Source organism: Lissotriton helveticus, chromosome 3_1 (genome assembly GCF_964261635.1).
Source record: "Lissotriton helveticus chromosome 3_1, aLisHel1.1, whole genome shotgun sequence".
NCBI lineage: Eukaryota > Metazoa > Chordata > Amphibia > Caudata > Salamandridae > Lissotriton > Lissotriton helveticus.
In genome coordinates this window covers 186,362,339-186,386,806 of record NC_136061.1, presented here as the reverse complement: position 1 = coordinate 186,386,806, position 24,468 = coordinate 186,362,339, and the positions used below count along the sequence as shown (strand labels likewise).

Here is a 24,468-nt window from a genome sequence, read left to right as displayed (position 1 = left end):
GAACAACAGTCTCTCTTCACATGAAGACAACAATCAATACCAGAAAGCATGAAAAGCAAACATTCAGTTTTCTTACTAAAGGAATTTAAGAAGAAGGCTCATCATGCTATCTGCTATTAGATGTGCTCTATCTAAAAGTATTAGCAAGTCAGTGATGTCAACAAAAGAGAAAGTGGGGGCACACACAATGGTTCTGACAACTGATTGGCTCCAGGAGATTTGGTCGTCACCTCAGGAAGGTATCAGGGAGACTAGTTTTGCATCACAGGTATCTATTTGAAATAAAAGAAGCAATATGTTCCAAGGGTGAGAATCCCACTTCCTAATGTAAATGCTGGGGCTTCATATTACTACGAAAAGATATGAGGTCTTTCTCACGACTCTAGTGTTGGTTAGATTAGGCCCTCAACACAGAAAGGTACCAGATCCTCCTGAAGGGAAAAGTGCATCACCAGAAACACTTGTCTCACCACAGGCTGATGTCGGCGAGAGTCTCTCTGTTTTTGGGACCAGCATGGAGCCCGTCTGAGAAGAGGCTGATGGGCTTCTTTGCAGCGGAGCGGGCACAGACAGAGTGGGGCTGGATCCTGATGACAACAGTGGGTTTAACTGCATCTGCTGTGTTGTACCCGGTGAAAGACAAGGAGAGAGATCCGATACCTGGCACAGCTGTGAAAAGATATACATATTGTCAGATACATGTGTAGCACTGTTTCTAAGAAGGTGAAGTTGATCTGCTCACCAAGAAAAGCTGTGAACTCATCGGCCACATTAGTATTGGTGTTAATAAACCGACTTATCAAGAATAAGAGAAGAAACAGACTTGCAATATGGAGCTGGAAACTGCACTTGGCAGACTTTCTTATTCTTGATCTTGTTCTGTATGTTAGGGGGAGGCAGTGGTGCAGCTACTATGTCTTCTCCTGTACATCGACAAGGAAAACTACAACTGCCAATTCAAGCCACTCCCCAAATGCAGCTGGGACTCCAGTACACAGTCTTTACACAATCATCCAGGCTTACGCTATGCAGTACAGGAGCTCTAGGCATAGTCACATTTCCCACTAACTAGTACACATGACTAGAAACGTATCTGAGAGGACTGGTGAATGTGTAATCAGCAACACCTTGCTAACAAGTATGTTTCCTTTCACAGTCCTTGGTGTCTATTTATTTAAAATCACAGCCGGCTCCAGAAGTCCCAGCGGACACAACTGCAGAGATTGCAGAGGGGAGTGAAGGCTACACAGTCAAGCTTTGCAGTGACTGCTAAATAGAACCAAGACATGCATTTTCTTTTTTGAATATTTTATCTTTTATGGCATAATTTCGGTTATAAAGCAATGTTTTGCTTATTTATTTGTAATATGGATTCCATGTTACAAATATGAATATAAAACATAGAACATTACAGGTCAAAACAGACAGAAAAAAGGTTATAATATGTACATCATCAACATAGCTAAAAGCTTTGATCCTTTATAATAGCTATTCTTAGTAGTTGATATTAAGTGTCAACTTTCCCCTATACATTTCCCCATATGTTGCCAAATTCTCTATCTTGCCCATTAATTATTGCACACGAACACTCACTTTTTCACACTTTAGCCAGTTTATTGCAGCATGCCGCATACGTCACTGGTTGCAATGATTACCAACATTGTGTGATGAGTATGTGCTATCAACATGACGATGAAAATGAATTTCCTTTTTCGCGTACACAAGCCCTAGGTATAAAGTGTGTTGCCTAAAAGGCTAACTAGAGGGTTCAGCTCCATGGCTTGCTTTATACAGGAGCTCATGAAACTCCCACCCAGTAAAAAATACTTAGGACACACTAAAGCCATATATACCAAATCCATAACATTGTCTTCCAGACAATTGGGACACTGACTAGAAATATCACTGTTGATGTTATGCGTAAAAGAATGGGTGTATTATAGCATCCATTTAGTGCAATACTGTATTTGTCTCAAATGTGTCTCTTATATTCACGTGAAGTTCATGCTAAGAACGATCCCTACAAATAAGGGTGTTGTGAAGATGTTCAAGTAGGCAGCAGGACACTTCTTGGTAGTTAGAAGATAGGTTTATTAAGTTACAGTAGAGCAACACACCTCGCCAGCTGATCAGACCCTCAACTGACAAGTGTGGAACCTCCAAGTACAACATAGAATGTACACAGGCATTCTGAGAGGCTTAGTAGGTGGGAACATAGAGGAAGGTGTGGCCAGCAGGTGGCCACGTTGGGAGGAGAACAAGTTTACAACACATCCTCCTCCTTTATCTAGAACGCTGTTATGCCAATAATAGACTGTGGAAGAGTCAGTGAGTAAGTAATGTCGTTGTCTTAACAACGGAGGATAATGAATTATAAAAAGATCAGCTTATTTTCAGTAATGTGAATCCATTGACACATCTTGGGCCTTTTTAGTTTAGAAGTTATTATAAGCTAATATAATGGAATCTAGAATCTTGTTTTTGGAATACAAAACTATTACTCTGATAATACAAAGTGCATTGTACCACGGGGATACGTTACACAGCTGCTACAATCCTGCTAGTACTACTACTACTATACTACTACTACTATACAACTCTATACAAGTGCCACAGGGATACGTTAGCAGCTGCTACAATCCTGCTAGGACTACTACTACTACACAACTCCATACAAGTGCCACAGGGATACGTTAGCAGCTGCTACAATCCTGCTAGAACTACTACTAATACACAACTCCATACAAGAGCCACATGGTTACGTTAGCAGCTGCTACAATCCTGCTAGTACTACTACTATTACACAACTCCATACAAGAGCCACAGGGATACGTTAGCAGCTGCTACAATCCTGCTAGTACTACTACTATTACACAACTCCATACAAGTGCCACAGGGATACGTTAGCAGCTGCTCCAATCCTGCTAGTACAACTACTATTACACAACTCCATACAAGTGCCACAGGGATACGTTAGCAGCTGCTCCAATCCTGCTAGTACAACTACTATTACACAACTCCATACAAGTGCCACAGGGATACGTTAGCAGCTGCTACAATCCTGCTAGTACTACTACTATTACACAACTCCATACAAGTGCCACAGGGATACGTTAGCAGCTGCTACAATCCTGCTAGTAGTACTACTATTACACAACTCCATACAAGAGCTACAGAGATACGTTAGCAGCGGTTACAATTACCCAACTGCTACAATCTTTTGAATACTACTACTACTGTACAACTCCATACAACAATCACAGGGATACGTTGCACAGCTATTACAATCCTGCTAGTACTACTACTATTACGCAATTCCATACAAGTACCACAGGGCTACGTTAGCAGCTGCTACAATTTCCAAACGGATACACTCTTTTTAATACTACTACTACTCCTGCACAACTCCATACAAGTATCACAGGGATAAGTTACACAGATGCTACAATCCTGCTAAATCCTACTATTGTTATGCAACTCCATACAAGTACCACAGAGATACGTTAGCAGCTGCTACAATTACCCAACTGCTACAATCTTTTTAATAATAGTACTACTACTGCACAACTCCATACAAGTATCATTGGGATACATATATTACTCAGCTGCAATAACTCCCAGCTGCTACAATTACACAGCTGCTACAATATTCATAGTACTACTACTATTACACAACTCCATACAAGTACCACATTGATATGTTAGCAGCTGTTACAATTACCCAACTGCTACAATCTTTTTAATACTACTACTACTGCCTAACTCCATACAAGTATACAGGTATCATGGGTATACGTTACCTAGCTGCTACAATATTCCTAGTACTATTACTGCACAACTCCATACAAGTATCACTCGATAAGTTACACAGCTGCTACAATCCTGCTAGTACTACTTCTATTACACAACTCCATACAAGTATCACAGCGATACATTAGCAGCTGCTACAATTAACCAATTGCTACAATCTTTTTAATACTACTAAAACTACTTCACAACTTCATATAAGTATCATGTGGATACGTTACTCAGCTTATGTAACTACCCAGCTGCAACAATATTCATAGTACTACTAGTACTGCACATCTCTATACAAGTATCACAGGGCTATGTTACACAGCTGCTACAATCCTGCCGTAGTACTACTATTACACAACTTTATACAAGTATCATGGGGCTATGTTATACAGTTGCTACAATACTCTTAGTACTGCTACTATTACACAACTCTATACAAGTATCACAGGGATACGTTCCACAGCTGCTACAATACTGCTTGTACTACAACAATTACACAACTCCTTACAAGTACCACAGGTGCTTTCAAGCAGGACACGTTTGTGTGCTGTCTGTCCTACTTGTGCCCTGGACCAGTAGTACATAGTTAGTTCATGTTAATTCCTGTGAGCCTCCTGTCATTTTAGTACTCAGATCCGCACATTGTTCTGCATGAATGTCCTTAATGCTGTCGAGCAGCACCTCTGGACATTTCATTGCTTGGACTGGACACGTTTCACAACCAATTATGATCCGTCCCTCACCTGCTAGTAAAGTGCTTGTTCTACAAGGCTTTGCTAAGGCACCCTCACTCTGACCAGCAACAAATCAACCTGTTTGTATAATGTACTTCACCATTAATCAAGATCTACAAAACACCCAACCTGCTAACATTTGCTTATCCTACACAGAGCTCTGCCAAAGCCTCCTAATCCATGCCTACAGACCATCCAATCTGGTGGTATAGTGTTTGTCCACCACACAGCTCTGATGATTAGCCCAAATCAGTCCAAACAATACTTTGCCTGCTTTCAATGTCCTGAAACAGTGTTCTAATACTGAGCACCCCATACAATTTTGCAGCCCGATTCGATGTCCTACATCTCATATCCGTTCAGCTGTGCTTCTCAATCCTTGTAGGTCTCAGTTTGCCAGTTCCAGAAATTTAAGCCTCTATGGAGATATAGAAGACAGTGTGTGACATGTACTCTAGAATGAAGAAGGGTCTGTAAGGAAGGATGCAGAGATGACAAATGACCTAGCAGGAGCTTCGGAGTAGTGATTCTTAGAGATCCAGTACCTGGAACAGATGTTCCAAAGCGGATACATTTTCTTACCATGGGGGAACTCCTCTCCCTGCACCTCTCATTTAGATTCAGTAGAGTGTCCCTACCACCACTAGGATTATGATCACTGGTGGCAGCTCCCCAATCCACTTCTGGGATATATCGCACCACTAGAGCTACCTCATAAACCCGAACCCACTGGTGTATGTTAACCCATTACATCAAGTCAGGCACCACATCTCTGGGTGTGTGTACTTCTCCCTTAGCACTAAATAACACCTTCTTGCTGCCACCTTCTGAGCTGGGCTCCACCTCCAGCCCAAGCAAGGTCACTTCTTGAGCTAAACACAAAAATTCCTTTTTTTGGGCTAAGACCCTCTTGAGTTCCCGATTGAACTCTCTCAGCCTCCGCTCAAAAGCTAGAAGCCATTCGTCTTTCTCTGTTTCTCCCTCACTGTCAGAAAAGTCCTCCTCCTCAAAATCATCTGGTAGTGTTGCTTCCCAAAGTGTGACCTCATAAGAATACAGGCGTGCCTCAAGATCCCTGCTTGTGGATCTTCTCTCCACAGGCAGCCCGACTCCTTGCAAAAGGCTTTTATCTCCTTTCATCGTGTAGATGTACAGGTGTCAAAAGTTGATTTCCATTTTGTCAAGATTTCACAGGTGCAACAGCTAATCAGAGTCTCAGTATCAAAGATACCTTAAGGAGGAAAACAGAAAAAAACAGTATGTAGATGCGTAATGGTCTGTACTATGCTAGTACACCAATCACTGTATGTTAGGCACAAATCAAGTCCTAATCCTCACCGGTAATCACCTCTGTTAGAAATGGGGGTCTCTAGTTGGCAATGGTTTGCACCTTTGCCCAAGTAGGGACCCTTGCTTCTAGTCAGTTTAAGGGAGATATGACCTTAGACAACCCCTGCTCATCCCCTTGGTAGCTTGGCACGAGCAGGCAGGCTTTTCTCAGAGGCAGTGTGTAAAGCATTTGTGCACACATACAGTAATGCAGTGAAACCACTACAAATGGACACCAGACCAGTTTAGAAAAATAGGAAATCTTTATCTAAACACAAGACAAAAAAACAACAAAAATCCATCATACACATATTGAGATATCACCAAAAATAGGTTATTCACAAAAATAAAGCTTGTCATAACAAATAGCTCCTCCTGGGGCTATTACGACGTAGTGACAGATGAAAATCCCAATGTAGTGATCCGTCCACGAGGTGGGCAGCGTTGTGCCTGGAGCAACACTGACCCCAAAGAACAGTACCCATGGCAAACGATGAAAAAAAAGATGGTGCACGGCAGCAGAGAGGTGATGCTCACTGGTGTTGGAGGTGATGTTGCGGTGGCGTTTCTTAAGATGATGCGGGGTCGATGGATTCGGGTGGTACCCCATGTCTGGTGTCGGCTCCGCAATAATGAAGCACCGGCGTTGGTGAGGTCAGGGCTGCGGTGCGAGTCAGGCAGTGTGTCGTGACATCACGACTGGTGCCCTCGGCTCCGGTGCAGGCAGCAGCCTCGGTGACGGCATCAGAGTCGGTATGATGCGGGGTCAGCAGGCATTGGGGCAGTGCATCGTGAAATTCACGAGGAGTGCCCACTGCTTCGTTGCAGGGCGCGACGTTGCTCGCCGGCGTCGGTGTTGCTATTTCCCTCTCTGGCAGTTGAAACAGTAGTTCCAGGTGCAGGAGAAAAGAGGAAATGAAGTCTTTGTGTTCCTGAGACTTCAGAACAGGAGGCAAGCTCTACATCAAGCCCTTGGTGATCTGTTTCAAGCAGGATACACAGCACTCCCACTACTCAATCCAGCCCATGTCTATTCAGCCCAGCATGGATTCATCCAGGAAAGGCAGGAGACACCTCAACCCCCCCCCCCAGTAGCTGTCTGCAATGAATGCACATCCCCAGCCCCTGTTACTCCAAAACCAGACAGTCAATCCACAACTCAGCAGAGGCACATAGGATAGCTAAGCAAGAAATGCTTACTTTCTAAAAGTGGCATTTTCAAATCCACAATTTAAAACTATCTGTACTTAAAGATGTGTTATTAAATTCTGAGTTCATAGAACCTAAACTCCATCTTCCTATCTTGTCCCCATGGGAAGTTATACTTGTAAGATGTTACAAAGTATCTCCCATTCTATCCTATATGACAGATAGCCTTTCAATAGTAAAAAAAGAAATACTCTGCATTGCATTACCAGGACATGTCACACACACTAGTATGTGTCCTACTTTTCACATGCATTGCACCCTGCCCATGGGGGTACCTTGGGCCTACCTTTGGGGTGCCTTACGTGTAAGAGAAGGGAAGGTTAGGGCCTGGCAAGTGGTTGCACTTGCCAGGTCGACATGGCAGTCACAACTGCGCACAGACACTGATGTGGCAGGTCTGAGAAGTCTTTGAAGGGCTGCTTGTGTGGGTGGCACAACCAGTGCTGCATGTCCACTAGCAGCTTTTGATGTACAGACTGGGCACACACAGTGCACTATACTAAGGACTTAGAAGTAAATCAAATAAGCCAAACATGGAAAGACCAATCCATAACACAATTTAGTTCGAGAGCATATGCACTTTAGCACTGAATAGCAGTGGTAAAGTGCCCAGGGTTCTAAAACCAACAAAAACATGGTCAAAATCAAAAGGCCAAAAAGCTAAACGTCTGGGGGTAAGCTCGTTAAAAAATCCAGGTTTAAAAGGATAAGTTACTTACCTGTAATCCTAGTTCTCTTCCAGGGGTATACTCATCAAAGTCATAAACACTGAATATTCCCGCCCATGTGCGGGGACCCCGGAAATAATATAAAATTATATATGGAAATCACATATATCTAGCTCCACATATATGTATGTACATATATCATTTTTTCTCACACCAATGCAGCCCCAAAACTGAGGCTAAACAATGTAATTACCCATACATAGACTGTATTTGCAAGCATATAAAAACACATTAGGTCAAATAGCACTTGAACTCTGTGTTTTAATGAGCAAAACACTCATAAATCCTGAAAATTGCTAATAAATAGACATTGTTAGCCCACAGGCTGCATTGTAAAGCAATAGCATAGAAAATGAAAGCATTTTCAACAAAAACTGGCATCGTGGCTTTAAGGCAGCCATGACACCTGGCTTCCCATCATGCCTCAGGGGTGACAGTTAGGTCAGTTGTTCTTTGCATAACCCTGAAAGTCAGGGCTCAACAATAAACTATAAACACTTTGAGAACGTCTCATTTACCTGGGGGGGCGGGTGGGTTGCTTATGACTTTGATGAGGATACCCCTGGAAGAGAACTAGGATTACAGGTAAGTAACTTATCCATCTATTCTAGGGGTTCCTCATCAATAGTCATAAGAACTGAATAGAATAGCAACCATCTGCAGGTAAATGAGAAACACATGACCCAACCAAAGAGTGTAACAGCCGTAAATCAGCCGTTAAACAGATTCCGCAAGGAGGCCTGGCCTGCCTGGGTATCTGCTCTAGTGTCTGAATCTAGACAGTAACGTCTGGTAAATATATGGACGGACCTCCAGATCACCGCCTTACAAATCTCAGACATGGGCACATTATGAAGAAAAGCTGTAGTGACCGCTTTACCTCTGGTGGAATGTACCTTGGGAGAAAATCCCAGAGTCTTCTGCGCCAATTGGTAGGCAAGTTTTATACACAAAACTATCCACCTTGAGATGGAACGTTTCGAGGCTGCATAACCTGATCTGATCGATCCATAGTTGACAAACAGTTGATCAGAGTTACATATAGATTTGGACCTATCAAGATAGAATTTTTAAACCCTTTTCAGGTCTAAAGAATGCAAGGCCCTCTCAGCTGGAGTGGAGGGATTGGGAAAAAAGGTGGGTAGAGAGATGGTCTGTTTTACATGGAAATCTGACACCACCTTAGGTAGAAAAGAGGGATGTGTCCTCAACACCACCCTATTCAGATGGAACACTTTACAAGGCTCTTTGGAACAGAGCGCTTGAATTTTGCTCACCCTGCGGGCCGACGTGATTGCTACCAAAAAAGCAGTCTTCCAAGAGATATGCTGCAAGGTTGCTTTATGAATGGGTTCGAAAGGAGGACCCATCAATTTTGATAGCACCAGGTTCAACTCCCAGGGGGGCGACGGAGGGAGTAACGCAGGGTAGACCTTCTTCAAGCCCTGTAGAAAATCTTTCACAGCCTGTAACTGAAAAAAAGAAGGTTGGGAAGGTGATCGCCTATAAGCTGTTATAGCTGCTAAGTGCACCTTAATGGAATTAAATTTCAACCCTGCTTTAGCCAGATATAATAGGTAAGGGAGAATGACCTCTTCCTGATCCTTGATAGGATGACAATTGTTCTGCATACACCACATGTAGAAACTTGCATGCCTATGAATGCCTTGTGGAAGGCCGTCTTGCCTCTTTCAAAATGGACATGCAGTCCTGCGGCAGCCCTAGGTGGCCGTATTGTATGACCTCAGGAGCCATGCTGCCAAGTTCAGTGACGGAAGGTTGGGATGATGAATCCTCCCGTTCATCTTGGATAGCAGGTCCGGCCTGCACGGCAGCCTCTTGTGAGGACACTCTGACAGATGTACCACCACTGTCTCGGCCAATCGGGGGCAATGAGAATCATCCTTGTGTACGAGTGAGTCAGCTTGCTCACCACCTTCGGGATCAACGGAAGGGGTGGAAAGGCGTACACAAATTCCCCTGACCAGTCTATCAAAAGGGCATTCCCTTTCGATCCTGATCGGTAGAATCTTGAGGCGAAGTCTCGGCATTTGGCGTTTTCGTCATCCGCGAAGAGATCTATTGTGGGACGACCCCATGACTGGAAGATGCTTTTGACTACCTCGTCGTTGAGAACCCAGTCCTCTTTGTCTTCGAAAATGCCGGCTTAGAGCGTCCGCTCTCACATTCTGTTCTTCTGGGAGATGGACTGCTGTGACTAACAGATTCCGAGCCAAGAGCCAATGCCACAGATTTTGCGCTTCCAGGGTGAGAGTGCGTGAGCGTGTTCCTCCCTGTCTGTTCAGGTAGTCCATGGTGATGGTGTCCGTTTGTACTAACACTGACGACGTTTTAATCGAGGGCAGGAAAGCTTTGAGGGCTAGATGGACTGCCCTCAGCTCCAACATGTTGATGTGGTAGGAGCGCTCTTTGGGAGACCACAGTCATTGCGTCTGGAGATGACCCATGTGTGCCCCCCAGCCTTGTAGGGAGGCATCTGTTATCAGCGTCTGGGCAGGCGGAGGTTGACGGAACGGAATGCCGACTTGCATATTTCACCTTTTCATCCACCAAGGTATGGATGCTCGCGCTGTGTTCGACAAAGTTATCTTGTCGTCCCAGCGAGCTGACTGATGGTCCCACTTGTCCTCCAGATCCTGCTGAAGAGGACACATCCATAGTCTGGCATTGGCAACCAGAAAAATGAAGGATGCCATCGACCCTAGCAGGGAAGCAATCCTTCGCACACCATCAGATCTCTGTTCCGGAGAACCAGTTGGTATTTTTGAGTGATGGAAGACTGTCTCTGCTCCGAAGGAAACACTTTTCCTGTCTCGGAGTCTAGCAGAGCTCCTAGAAAATGTATTTGCTGCGTCGGCTGTGAAGTTGACTTGTTGAAATTCACATGCAGACCCAACCGATGGCATAGATGGATGCAGCTCAGAAAGTGATTCCTTCCACTGTCTGGGGAAGGACCTTTCATCAGCCATTCGTCAGATATGGGTACACGAAGACACCCCTGCGGCGTAGAGCGGCTGCTATCACTGCAATGCACTTCGTGAACACTCGGGGAGCTGACTTCAACCCGAATGGGAGGACTTTGAACTGGTAATGAGAGGTCCCCACCCGGAAACGGGGGAATTTCCTGTGACTGAGAGCTATAGGTACATGAAAGTATGCATCTTGTAGGTCCAGCGAACACATCCAATCCCCCTGCCTGAGATGTGGATATATTTGATGAACATACAAAACTTTTCTTTTTTGATGTAAAGGTTGAGTGTCCGCAAGTCCAGAATGGGTCTGTACTCCGCTTTCTGGCCTTTTTTCTTGACCAGAAAGTATCTTGAATAAACTCCTTTCCCTCTTTGAGATCTTGGTACCCTCTCGATAGCTGATTTTGTGAGAAGGGTGGCTATTTCTTTTTGTAGGAGTTTTAACTGATGACTCGATGTTGGCAGTGGAGGGTAGAGGGAGGTTGATGTTGAAACCGAAGAAAGTAACCATTCTGAAGCATAGCTAACACCCAGCAATCTTTTGTAATGGATTGCCACTCTTCCATATGATACGCGATGCTTCTCCCCACTGGAGTGGGTTGGGCCTTGTTGGAGTTATTGCCTTGTCGCTGATTGCCTCCGCCTCTTGAGGAGCGCCTGCCTCTGTACTGGGATTTTTGCTGCCCCTGTTGGTCTTGACCCTTCAACCACTGAGGGGTTTGAACCCTCTGTTGGGAGGATCGCTTATTGTAGGGGCAGAACCTTTTGCGGAATTCTTTTTTCTTTTCAAGCCCTACGGCTTTTAGCGTGTCCAATTCCGTCTTCATACGCTGCATTTCCTCATCGGTGTGTGAACCGAATAAAGATGTTCCAGAGAAAGGCAGGTTCATGATCCATGTCTGAGCTTCGGGCTTTAGGGCGGTAAGGCGCAACCACAAAGGCCTCCTTGTGCATACCCCGTGAGCATATCCATGCGCCAACAGGGTAGCTCCATCTGCTGCCGCACTAATAATCTGGTTGGAGACTTGGCTGCCCTCCGTAAGTATCTCTTCGAAATCCCTTCGATCTTCCTGAGGGAGTTTTTCAACGAAGCGCTGTAGGGAATCCCACAGGGATCTATCATATCGGCCCAATAGCGCCTTCGCATTGGAAAACTTCAGCAACGAGGCCGAGGTGCTGCATACTCTTCGTCCCCAGGAGTCTTGCGCCTTGCTCTCCTTGTCTGGAGGTACAGTGGAGGAAGATGCCATGGCATGGGTCTTTCTTGCCGCTGCGATGATTACTGAATCCGGGGGATGGTCGGCTCTGAGGAATAGTAGGTCCTCCTCAGGCGACCGATATTTTGTAAGAATCCTCGCCGGTACTGACTTTATGGTCGCAGGCGTGAGGAATACGTACATGACTGGTTCTATTATCCCTGGAACCAAGGGAAGTAGAAGTTTGGCCGCCGTCTTGTGGTGCAGTGTTTCAAAAATCACTGAAGACTTGGTCTGGCGCGCTGTCGTGGTAATCCCCAGCTTAAGCGCCCCTCAGCCCACGATGTCCTGGAAAGTGAAGATGTCATCCACCGGAGAGATTCTCGACGGTGGGCTGTCGGTTAGTGTGGGAGAATAGTCTCTATGGGAGCAAGTAGGCGATGAGGAAGAGGTAGGAGAGCTGCGCTCCCTTCTCCTGCTCCTTGACCTGGACCTCCACCTGCTTGAGAGCACTGGGTTGCGCGTTCGCTCTCTGTGCCTGGAAGGAGGTCGATCCCGATCCACCTGCTGCGTTAATCGAGCGGCTGTGTCTTTGTCGGGGGCCCAGTGGTGTAGTGGCGACTTTTGCCTTTCTCTCCTCTCAGGGGAACTTGCTGGGGGAGATTGATTAACCTCTTCGTGCCGCGATCTAGCCGGTGAATGCTCTGAGGCACTGTCAGAAGAAGAGATCACAACATTCGAGGTCTTAGATGCTGATTCCCGATGAGAGACATGAGAGCCTGAGGGAGATGACGACAGGCTCACCGGAGGAGAGACCTCTCCTGAAGGACATCTAGAGCGAGATCTGGAGCGACTCTGTGATGCCTGGTGTCTTGGGCTGAGACTGTCCTGAAGAAAAATTCTTCTTTTTTGAAGGTGGGCCCGAGCGTATAGAAGAGCGTCCCCTTGACTTGGAAAGCCTCTCTGGCGCTACTGCCGCTTCCTTTCTCGGCGTCGACTTTGGAGATCTCGGCATCGACGCTGGCCGGTGACCCGGTAACGGAGTTCGCAAACTCGACGTCGACCTTATTGGGGTCTTCTGTGTCGACGTTGGGTCCAACGCCGGTCTCGACACTGGAGGTGGCGGTTGGTGTCTCGACGCCGGGGACTGATGACCCATCCTTGGCGTAGACGTGTGGCTCGACGTCGAACACCGTTGGGACGCCGACGGAGCAACCTGCCTCGACGTCGAACGCCGGTGATGCGACGTCGACGAAGATTGTCCTGACGTCGAACGCCGGTGATGAAGCGATGACAAAACGTGCCTCGACGGCGAACGCCTGTGCCTCGACGTCGAACGCCGGTGCTTCGACGGAGCGCTGTGCCTTGACGGAGCGCTGTGCCTCGACGTCGAGCGCTTGTGCGACCACGGAGCGCTGGGCCTCGACGTCGATCGCTGTGGCGACGACAGAGTGATCTGCCTCGATGTCGTATGCCTACCTGGCGACGACGGAGGCCTGCCTCTCGACGTTGAACATCGCCTAGTTGACGTCAACGGAGGTACCCGAGTCTTCGCCGTCGAAGAATGTGTCTTCGAAGATGTCTTCGCCGTCGCAGGCAGCTTTGACACCGATTCCGACGCAGAACAGGTCAGGACTTCTCTCGACGTCGACCGCGTTCTCCTCTTCTGCTGCCTTTTAGGAGACCTACCTCTTTCAGAGAGGCCATAAATTCTGATTCTCTCTCTGTCCTTGAGGGTTCTCCTTGATAAGTTCTTACAATGTTGACAGCTGTCTGCATTATGAGTCTCAGGGAGCAAAGGATACACACAGGGTGTGTGTCAGTCCTGGCCTTCTTTTTGCCACAGGAGGGGCAAGGATCGAAAAGTGAAGGCATTTTGACAAAAATAAACCTTTTCTGAAGAACAAAAAAGGCAGCACCAGCACTCAAAGTCAAAAGACGTCGAGTGAAAGTGAAAGTGAAAAAGTTGAAGAATTTCAATATATTTTTGACAGAAAGTCAAAAAAGGTAGGAGCTGTAAAACCAGGGTCCTGACTGAAGGAGCCGTAAAGAGCAACTGACCTGTCACCCCTGAGGCATGATGGGAAGCCAGGGGTCATGGCTGCCTTAAAGGCACGGTGCCAGTTTTTGTTGAAAATGCTTTCATTTTCTATGCTATTGCTTGACAATGCAGCCTGTGGGCTAACAATGTCATTTTATTAGCAATTTTCAGTATTTATGAGTGTTTAGCTCATTAAAACACAGAGTTCAAGTGCTATTTGACCTAATGTTTTTTTATATGCATGCAAATACAGTCTATGTATGGGTAATGACATTGTTTAGCCTCAGTTATGGGGCTGCATTGGTGTGAGAAAAAATTATATATGTACATACATATATGTGGAGCTAGATATATGTGATTTCCATATATAATTTTATATTATTTCCGGGGTCCCTGCAAATAGGCGGGAATATTCAGTGCTTATGACTATTGATGAGGATCCCCTGGAAGAGTACTCATCCTTTCCGAAATTGACCAGACAAAAGCAGCCAGGGCTGCAGCACCCATGCGTGCAGGGCCAGCTGCATGAAAGTAGAAATCATTAGCACAACATGTGTAATGGAACCACGGTCTACGGCAGCGAGGGGTCATTTCACCTCAATTATACATTGTTTTTGTGCCTGACCTACGTGGCAGACCAATTTCCTTGTTTGCGTTTGAACTCACAGCATCACTACTATACAATTGAGCATGTGCCATCAAACATTAGCTAGATTAGGTAAGTAATTCCACCTCTAGCCAGACAGGAACTGTGGCCACATCTAGAACAAATAAACAAAGAGAACTTCAAATTAGTGTCCTTTTTCACATCTTTAGCGTTCCTTTCTGATTAATGGATATAACAGTTATTGTCTCAAAGTAGAACCTTTTTTTGGTTGTACTTCCATTTTAATACCCACTTAAACAAACTTCCCCACGAGCTCCAGAAAATAGTCAGTGAGGCTGGCAAATTATTTTTCTATGTTTGCGATTTTGCATTGGTAACTATTGGGATCCTCCCTGTGGCACCTGAGTCCTCATTGTGGTTACTTCCTACCTGGAGCGCCATTTAATGCCATGTTCGCCCACCGTGAAAGCCGTTTCTATAACTGCAGTGCATCAGATCACAATGGTCATCTTACCTGGGATCCAGCTGATGCAGGAAGGATGATGCCACTAGAAGAAGGGGACTCCACTGCAGGCTCTGGCTTCACTGCAAAAGAAGATAGTGTACAAGGTAACCAAGGAAATTATAAAGCTCAGCTAAGATATGGGAACACACCTGTGACCCCAACAACTGCAAACCTGGGTTCTGGAAATTAGGAGAGCACTGTCTGCTATGTATTAGAGCAGAACTGGGTCAAGTGCATCAGGGGACCATGGAGAGATGTACAGTTCAGGAGCACAGGGCTGTGTGCACTTTGAGGTCCCACACTGATGTGCAGCAATGGGCAGAGGGGTGCACTAGGTGAATCACTCCAAGGGAGCAGAGGGCCAAGTGCCCGATGGGAGTGAGAGGCCATGTGCCATACATGTTTGCTGGACGATGAGATTCAGGGATGTGTCAGGCAATGGGGGAGTGCCGGACGAAGCACCTTCATAGAGAAAGCTGTGGTGTATATGAGGTCAGCACTGGATGTTGGGTCCGAGATGAGCCCTGGGTATTGTGTCTGTAGTGAGCACTGTGTTCTGTGTATCAGTGGAGCACTAGATTAGTTACAATATTGAGCTGTCCAAATTATTGTAGTCTCACAGAGTGATGTGCATCAGGGTGAGCAGGGTGATATTCTGCCAGGGGGAAAATATCAATGTATCACTTTCAGACATCTGTGTTATCTTTTTAGTTTTTTTTGTAAATATTTTTAGTTAACTTTGCTCAGTGACTCATCAAATACACAACAATGTAGACATGGCATGTGCAAGGATAACAACACAGTCCGCATTCAAAAGCATACAATACAGTGCCATAGAACAACAATGCTTATCAGTCCTGTCCCCCCCCTCCCCACCCCCCCCCCTCCCGGGGCTCTGTATTTGGCCAGGGATCCCAGACCTTCCTCCATTTCTTAACACACCCTAGCCTTGTAAACTCTCTCCTCCGCCCTCTGACAAAAGTCCAAGTTCGCTGCCACTGATCCCATTGTGGAGGCCCCTGCGCCCTCCCCATGAACTAGCAATATTCCTCTTGGCTAACCAAATCTCAGCATACCTTGACCAGTCTGTTGGTCCCTTAATCATAGGCAGAAGCCACCTAGGCTCCACCGGGACCGGTGAGCCTACTACCGTTGCCATTGTATATGCCACCCTGGTCCAGAATGGCACAATGTACGGGCAGTCCCACATAATATAGACAAGCATTTACAATGCAACGGTTTTGCCTTTGGAAAAGTTAGAGCTATTGGCATTGTAAATGACAATTTCTTTATTTATGTGTTCGTTTTGAAAACTGATAAATAAATGGCATTGTCCTTTACAATGCCAATAGCTTAATCTCTCGCAAATGCCACACACACCCACACCGAACCCCCCACACAGAGCCCCCTCACACACACAGGGCCCCCCTACACACACACCCACAGAGCCCACACACACCCACACAGAGCCCTCACACACACTGCGAGACCCCCCACACACCCAGACTGAGCCCTCCACACACCCACGCAGAGCCCCCCCCACACACACCCACAAAGAGCCCCCCACACACCCACACAGAGCCCCTCCACAGACCCACACAGAGTCCCCTCACACACCCACAAAGAGCCCCCCACACACCCACACAGAGCCCTCCACACACCCACAGAGCCCTCCACATACCCACACAGAGCCCCCCACACACCCACACAGAGCCCCACACACACCCACACAGAGACCCACACAGAGCCCCACACACACCCACACAGAGCCACCCACACAGAGCCCTCCACACACTGCGAGCCCCCTGTGCAAGTTATACACTGTTGTTAGAGATGAACCGACCGCATAGGTAACCAATAGGTGTAAAAAGGACTTCAAAGGTGACAGACTGGGGAGAGAGATGATGATGTAGGAGTGAGAGATAGAGGGATTGTGCAGATAAAAGAGGAGTGTTAAAAGGGTTGTACACAGCAAGAAGTCTGAGAGGGAGTGTGTAGATAATGGGTAGGTTTGGGTGGGAGAAGCTCTTTGTGTAACATCAGTTGTACAAAGGATTGTACAGGCAACAAACAAGTGTGAAAGGGGCTGCAATGATGTACACTGGTGAAAGGGAGTGCTGCAGACAATAGCAAGGTGTCACAGAGGAACAGCAGACAGTAGGTAGGTGTGAGATAGCTGGGCTGTGAAACTAACTCAAAGATGGGAAAGGGTTCTTCACAGGCAAGAGACAGGTGTCAAAGGGTGTAAAATACTTTTGCACAGAGCAGGCTGTGAGAGATGGGGGAAAGCAAGTCACAATGCACTTTATTTCCAACAGGCTTGTGTTATCTGCAGAAAATGGTCAGCACCAAAGGAGATCAACATGAGGCCAAGTGAAGGCACCCAAGGGGTGCAGCAGTAGATTAACCACCCAAGAGGGGGATTTAGAAAGTACCACATAATCACAGTACATTAAGAGCACAACACAAAGCCTTGTCCGTGCCAGAAAGTAAGGGGTATAACTAAATGCATACGTACCACTAACGTCAATTTCTGTGGCTTAATGTGCAGTTTCATGCCACAAAAACTATAACTGAGCCCACAGTATTACAATGGACAATGCATCGCTTCCAGTTCACACTGGTCATTGTATAATTATGTAAGGCAGGGTGCCTATTTTGGAGGCGAACGTAGCAGACAATCTGTAACAAAACTATTTAAAAAAAAAAAGAAATGTCACATGTATTTCTTTCCGCTGAGGTATAAAGATGCTTAAAGCACAAGTATTGACAAAAACAACAGAAATGGCCTTTGGGACTCATTGATTTTGCCACTGGTTTTTAGCAATGATCTACTGCGTGCATGTTGTTGTGAGTGTGTAAGAGGCATGCGTGTGGTTGTCAGTGTGTGAGGGGTGCGCGTGTGGTTGTGAGTGTGTAAGAGGCGTGAGTGTGTTAGGCGTGCGTGTGCCTCCAGAGTGCTGGTCTGTGAAGGGTGCGCGTGGGGCTGATGGCGTGCGTGTTGTTAGTGTGTAAAAGGCGTGCGTGTGGTTGTGAGTGTGTAAGAGGCGTGCGTGTGGTTGTGAGTGTGTATAAGGTGTGCGTGTTGTTGTGAGTGTGTATAAGGTGTGCGTGTGGTAGTGAGTGTGTAAGAGGCGTGCGTGTGGTTGCGAGTGTGTAAGAGGCGTGCGTGTGGTTGTCAGTGTGTGAGGGGTGCGCGTGTGGTTGTGAGTGTGTAAGAGGTGTGTCTGAGTGTGTAAGAGGCGTGCGTGTGGTTGTCAGTGTGTGAGGGGTGCACGTGTGGTTGTGAGTGTGTAAGAGGCGTGCGTGTGGTTGTCAGGATGTGAGGGGCGCGCGTGTGGTTGTGAGTGTGAGGGGTGCGCGTGTGGTTGTGAGTAAGAGGCATGCGTGTGGTTGTGAGTGTGTAAGAGGTGTGCGTGTGCCTCCAGAGTGCTGGTCTGTGAAGGGTGCACGTGGTGCTGAGGGCTGTTGTGAGTGATTGCTGCAGCATGGGTGTGTGCCTGAGCTGTCAGTGGGGCCAGACTGCTAGAATGAGAGCACGGTGTGTTTGGGGTGCTGTGGGGAAAGGACGGCCTGTAGTCTGGAAGAGTCGGAGATGCAAGAGCTGAGTGTAAATGGCCTCCTGTGGGGCACTGGCTGTCATGTGCGGGGCGTCAGTGAAGCCCCGGGTGTGACCAATGCATGTGTGTACCTGCGCCAAGGATCCAGCGAGATGTCTCGAGCAAGGACACCTGGTACAAGCTGAGCCCTGATGATGAGACGTAGTCCCCGGCAGTGCCGTCACTCCTAACGCGCACATCTTTTCTATTGCAGTGACTGACGTGGTTGACCTGGACCTCGGCCTCTCGGGCCGCTCCGGCGGGATGGTCACAATCACCGTGCTGCTGGCAGTGGCGCTCTTCACGCTGGTTCTGGCTCTCATTGCAGCACTGGTCGTTGGGCGGGAAAAGTCACCGCTCCCCTAAAGATGGCATCGGCCATCACAGTGACTGACAGACACTTGCAGCACATCCCTCGCGCCCCATGAATGGAAATCACATGTTGTGCTTAGGGGGGACGTTTCTTCCAAAAGCACCCGCTTCAGAGCATTGTCCCAGCAGATTCATGTAGATGACCTTTCAGCTTTTGTGGTACAGAGCAATGCTTCAAGACGCCACGAGGCCACTGCTTGTTCTAGCAGCTAACTGAGCTCCGGTTGGCCATATAAACTGGCCATCCTTATTAACAACTTAATTCATTGCACATATGAAGAAAATATTAAATGATGGAAAATATATCCTCTGTTTAGGAGCGCTTGACCTCCGGAATTTCCTAGTGCTTGTTGGGGATAAAGTAGGAAGAATAACAACTCGCATACACCATGCCCACCGCCAGCCTAGGAGTGGCACTGCCCATGGCCGCCCTCAACATTAGTAGGCCTCTGTAAACATCGAGGCAGAAGGGGGTGGCAGGAAAGGAGTGACATCACTGCAGAGAGGCCATTCTGTTTGTGCCACCCAGGGCCGGCTTTTGGCATGGGCGAGCGGGCTCCATGCCCAAGGCGCAGGCTTCAGAGGGGCGTAAGGAGCTGTCTGCATTAATGTCAGCAGAGACCCTGCTTCTGGCTCCAGAGCTGCAGACCTGTTTTTAACACCCCATCAGCCTGCTTTCTTGCCCTCCCATCTCCTCCCACCCGCTGCTGCCATGCACCATTAACCCCCCTCCAACCAACAGCTTGGCACCAGGGTGAGATGCAAATCGGTGCATAATGCAGGTGAGTGGGGTGGCGCAGGGATCTGTGCAGAGGCCAGACACTACTAATGCAATCCTCCAGGGGCGGCCCTCTGAACCCAAGGGCTCCCGCTGCCTCGTTTTATTCACCAGCAGGAGGGCGCCAAATGCATTTCCGCCCAGGGCGCTACCCGACAAAGGCGGGCTCTGGAAGACAAAAGGGGGATAAATGCAGAGCAATCAAGGCACGGACAAGCATTGGTACTGGGCAAGCGTCCCATGCTTCCGGGGGCGACACCTACACAAGGACAGCAGCTCGTCCACGACTCATTTGCACTTCTGTGCAGCGCTGGGTCTGAACTTCAGGTGTGACGCATGTTTATGCAACAGCCACAGGGGCGGCGGGTTCCCTCTCCTGGCATTGTAACGGGGGAGGCCTTCCATGTTCGTTGCACGGAAAACACCGGCCATATGACCGAGCCGTAAAGATGCGAGGCGGTGAGTGACATACACATATGTAGTTACAACGTCATACTGTGCAAGGCCTCAAGGACCTGTGGATGTACTCAAACCTTCAGACTGTCGCCAGGTTCAGTCTGTCTCCAACTCCAAACGCGCCGGCCAGGCAGCCCTAGCGCCAAGCATTCCCTGCTGTTGTGTGGCGCATGCAAAGCACATCGGTGAAGTCACGAGCAGGCTCGTGGAGAGGGGTCGAGGTGTGCAGTGCCGTGATCTCACACTCGAAACAAGGGTGGAGAGCATTCTATGAGACCCCTTGCTGCCGGGAGGGCCCGCCGCCTCACGTCCGGCCCGTGTCCCGCCCCCACCCCAAGAGAAGGCCGGGGAGACTCAGCTCCTCCCCCCCCCCCCCCCCCCCACCCCACCCAGACCCCGGTACAGAGATACCCTCTGCTCAGATAGCGCCCTGGGCAAAACCAGCAGAAAGCACGGACACTGCACAAGCGCTACTTCACCGCCTAGAGCCTCCAAGTCTTTCAGGAGGCGCTAGTTCCAAGTAGGCAATTGTTATCTACTTGGAACTAGCGCCTCGTGATAGATTTTGAGGCTCTAGGCGGTGCACTAGCGCTTGTGCAGTGTCCGTTCTTTCTTCTGGTTTTGCCTCCTCCTAGACTCGTGTGCATCGCACCCTCATGATAACTTTCAGAGCACGCACAATAAAATGAAGGGCTTCTAGGAGCTTGGAGAACAGTCCTGGATTTTGACGAGAATGTCAAATGTACATGCAGAATTCCAAATGGATAATTCTGCACAGTGGATGTCCATTTGTGTCAGATTAAAACATAGAATTATTTTCTCTTATGTAGTTATAATTAGAAGGAATATTTATTCCATGAAGTAACCGCTTTCTAAAAACGATGTTCGAATACAGGAGTGTTCCTTCTCAGCGCCAACTTGACCTGAAGCTTTTGCAGCGCTTTACACACGCATCACTTACATTGCCTGACAGGCCCTTTATTCCACTGTGCATTTACCCCGTGGGTCGGTGCCCTTGGGGGTGGTTTTGAAAGCCCGGGGCCGCTCCCGGTGTCCCTGTCACTTTCCGCAGGCCGCAGCTCCCCCATTTTAACTGCAGCAAAGAGAGGCGTCGAGAGAGATATATAGATGGGAGGGTGGGCATAGGTAGAGAGAAAGCGATTAGCGATGGAGAAGAGAGAGAGAGGCGAGAGTGGATGGGCTCAGGGAGGTATTGCGCAAAGAGTCGAAGGGGGTGGGGGGGGGTTTTGTAGAGAATGTGGTGTTAGGGGCCAGAGCTGTATCTTTGAAATTGGGAAACCCAGGTACAAGTTTTGGCGTCTTCTCAAAATCCTGCACTTCTGGACAAATTACTGAATCTCCCCGTGCCTAAAAATACCACAAAAAAATTAATGAGACATTGTGTAGTTGGTGCTGTAGCATGTTGGTGAAACTGCGCCCATGAGAGTGACGTGGTTTCTATGGCTGTACGTCAGACGATCACATATAGAAATATTCTCTGACATGCACATTGTCTGGTTGGGTGTAGATTTTTTAAATTATTAACCACATGGGGCCCTATTTTTCAGAAGGGTATTTGGACGCTATATTTTGTCAGCGTTTGAGTGGTGCGCTATACTTTACAGATGACTCTGCAGCTGAAACTGTTTGCAGCTGTACTGCAGTCGGGCCGTGCCAGCCCTCGGAGACCAGCCTCTTCACACGTCCCCCCTGTGCTGTGATCGTGTGAACGAGCAGTCCAGAGACGTGTCCGGCTGACGACCTGGCGGTGGCGCTCCCAGAGGTGTCTGCGCCTTGAAGAGGTTCGGTCAGCCGTGAAACAACACCCCCCCCCCCTTAACTCTGTCACACCGCGTTTGTAAAGATGTGAGGGCCTGGACTCCATCACTAGCGCTGCTGGCCTGGCATGGATGCTCCCGTTTCGCAGCGCTAGCTGCGTCACACGTTCCCTGCCCGCTGTCCATGTGGCGGTGCACTTTGTTCAGGGTGGAGAGCGGGCAAAGGTTGCACGTGGCTCGGAAGATATCAGGCGCAGGCAAGGCAGAAAAGGCGCCTTCTGCCTCAGCGGTGAGAAGCGAGAGATGTACGTGAACCCCAGCAGGGATACTTCCTCTGATGATTGTGTCAGATCACTCACCAAGCAGGAAGGCGGGTGCCGGCTCAATGCCGGACCAGATTCGGGGGCGTTCCCGGCTTTCGGCTGACGTCGCGTGACGTCGGCAAAAGCCAAAGAATCTCGGGAACGCCCCCGAATCTGGTCCGGCATTGACGGACAGGCCCCTCGTCCAATGGCTAGGCTCCATTTATGGAGCCAGCCAATGAATGACGAGGGCCGACCCAAAGCCACACTACAGTTCTCATCGGGTTTTCGCCTGCGCGAAAAAGATGCGCAGAGCGCATCTTTTCGCCAGGCAAAACCTAAAAAAGGAGCCCTCCCGTGACACCCCCTTGCACACAGCGGGGACAGACTCCTACCCCAAGCAAACAGGTGAGTGCGCGGATAGTACACCCGATGCAGGATTTTTAGTTGAACCAGGAGGAACCTAATCCCAATCGCCACTTCGCGGGGGCTGTGCATGGCGTCCTGCCAGTCGTGGTCTGCCAGGTCACCAATATCTTTCGCCTATCGAGCCCTCAGAGATACCAATGGATCAGGCATATTATTTATGAGTTTACGGTAAATAGTGGCCGTGGGTTTCTCTAAAATGGGATCTAGCAGGAGCCTGTCTTCCATGGGCGAGTACTCTGGGACCGAGGTGTCTGCGCATATATGCATGCGCAGGGCATGCACGAGGCGGAGGTAATGGTAGTGCTGGGAATCACGCATTTTAAACTCGTTTTTGAGATAGCCGAAGGATCTAGGGACCCTCCCCTTCCAGACATCCCCAAGGTAGTCTACCCCGATCAGTTTCCAACCCTTAAAACTGGTTAGTCGTTTCACCTCCATCAGCAGATCTCCAGTCCAAAGCGGGGTCCTTCCCTTTACAGTGCCCGCCCACCCCAAGTATTTATTAGCCTCTTTCCAGCATTGAAGCACCACCCCAGTATGCAGGGCAGATCTTTTGGCTGCTTCCGCGAGTATAATAGGGGCTCGCAATTGCCCTCCGGCATGACATACCTATCAACCCTATAGGCCAGTTCCGACCTCTCCCCATAAGTCCAATCATTGATGACCAGCAACTGAGATGCCCAATAGTACAACTGCACGTCCGGGAGGGCCAGCCCCCCGTCGTACACCCCCCTTGTCAGCTTACCTAATGAAATTCTCGGGTTTCTCCCGTCCCATAGCAACGTTCTCAAGGCCTGAGATACCCGTTTAACCCCCCTCCCCCTCCCGGGACCGGGTATGGTGTGTATTGAAGGATATAGAGGAGGCTCGGCAGCGCCAGTATTTTGAAGAGCGTGGCGCACCCCATTAGGGAAAGAGGCAAGGACCTCCAGTGGGCAACATCCGATGCCAACCGTGCCAGGTGCGGCTCGAGATTCTTCGCGAAGAACTCCGACCTATCCCTAGTGACGTACACCCCCAGATATTTAAATCCATCCGTAACTATCGATGCCGGACACCCCGAAGGAACCTGTTGCGGAGTGGAAGAACACACGGGGACTTTAGGTGTGGTTAACGTGGGTTTTATTGATTTCAACAGCCGTCACAGGCGGGTCACATTCCTGTAATAAGGTAAGGGGGGGTCCGTGTCCCTTCTTGCCGGTGAGGTTTTCTCCTTACTGGACTCCCCTCCGGTTCTCCACCTCTCCGCGGGACCTCTGGTAGGAGTAGTTCCCCTTGACTCTGTTGTGACGTCCGGGGTTAGGAGCAACGTGGGGAAAAGAAAGAAAAGACTTGCCTCAGTCAAGGGTACGGATATGTACATCCGAAAAGGGAAAAAGGAGTGAGGATTCACACAAGTGCACTAGTGCTCTAAAACTGAAAATAGTGAGACAACGGGGTGCTGGTTGTGTGGGGACTCAGGGAGTGTCGGCATAATGCAGAGTGAATTACGGGGGTTTTAACCCCTTTCTACCCGCCCAGCCCACGAAACGGGAACGTACCTGGGTGAGCCACGCTTCCCTTGAAGCGTGGCTGGGCGGAACGCCTTGTCGTTGGCCTCCTGGCTCCTCGCGT

The 24,468-nt window shown here is 48.4% G+C and overlaps 1 protein-coding gene across 2 annotated transcripts in view; it reads right to left on the bottom strand.

Moving 5' to 3' along the window:
• MLXIPL (MLX interacting protein like) overlaps positions 1 to 24,468 on the bottom strand; it is an 883,858-nt gene that overhangs the window by 114,124 nt on the left and 745,266 nt on the right. For both annotated transcript variants that reach the window (XM_078679572.1, XM_078679571.1), the window contains 2 exons: positions 15,150 to 15,220; positions 471 to 669 (listed from right to left, as the gene is read on the bottom strand). In XM_078679572.1, coding sequence (XP_078535698.1) covers positions 471 to 669; positions 15,150 to 15,220 — 270 coding nt within the window. The remainder of the gene's footprint in view (positions 1 to 470; positions 670 to 15,149; positions 15,221 to 24,468) is intronic.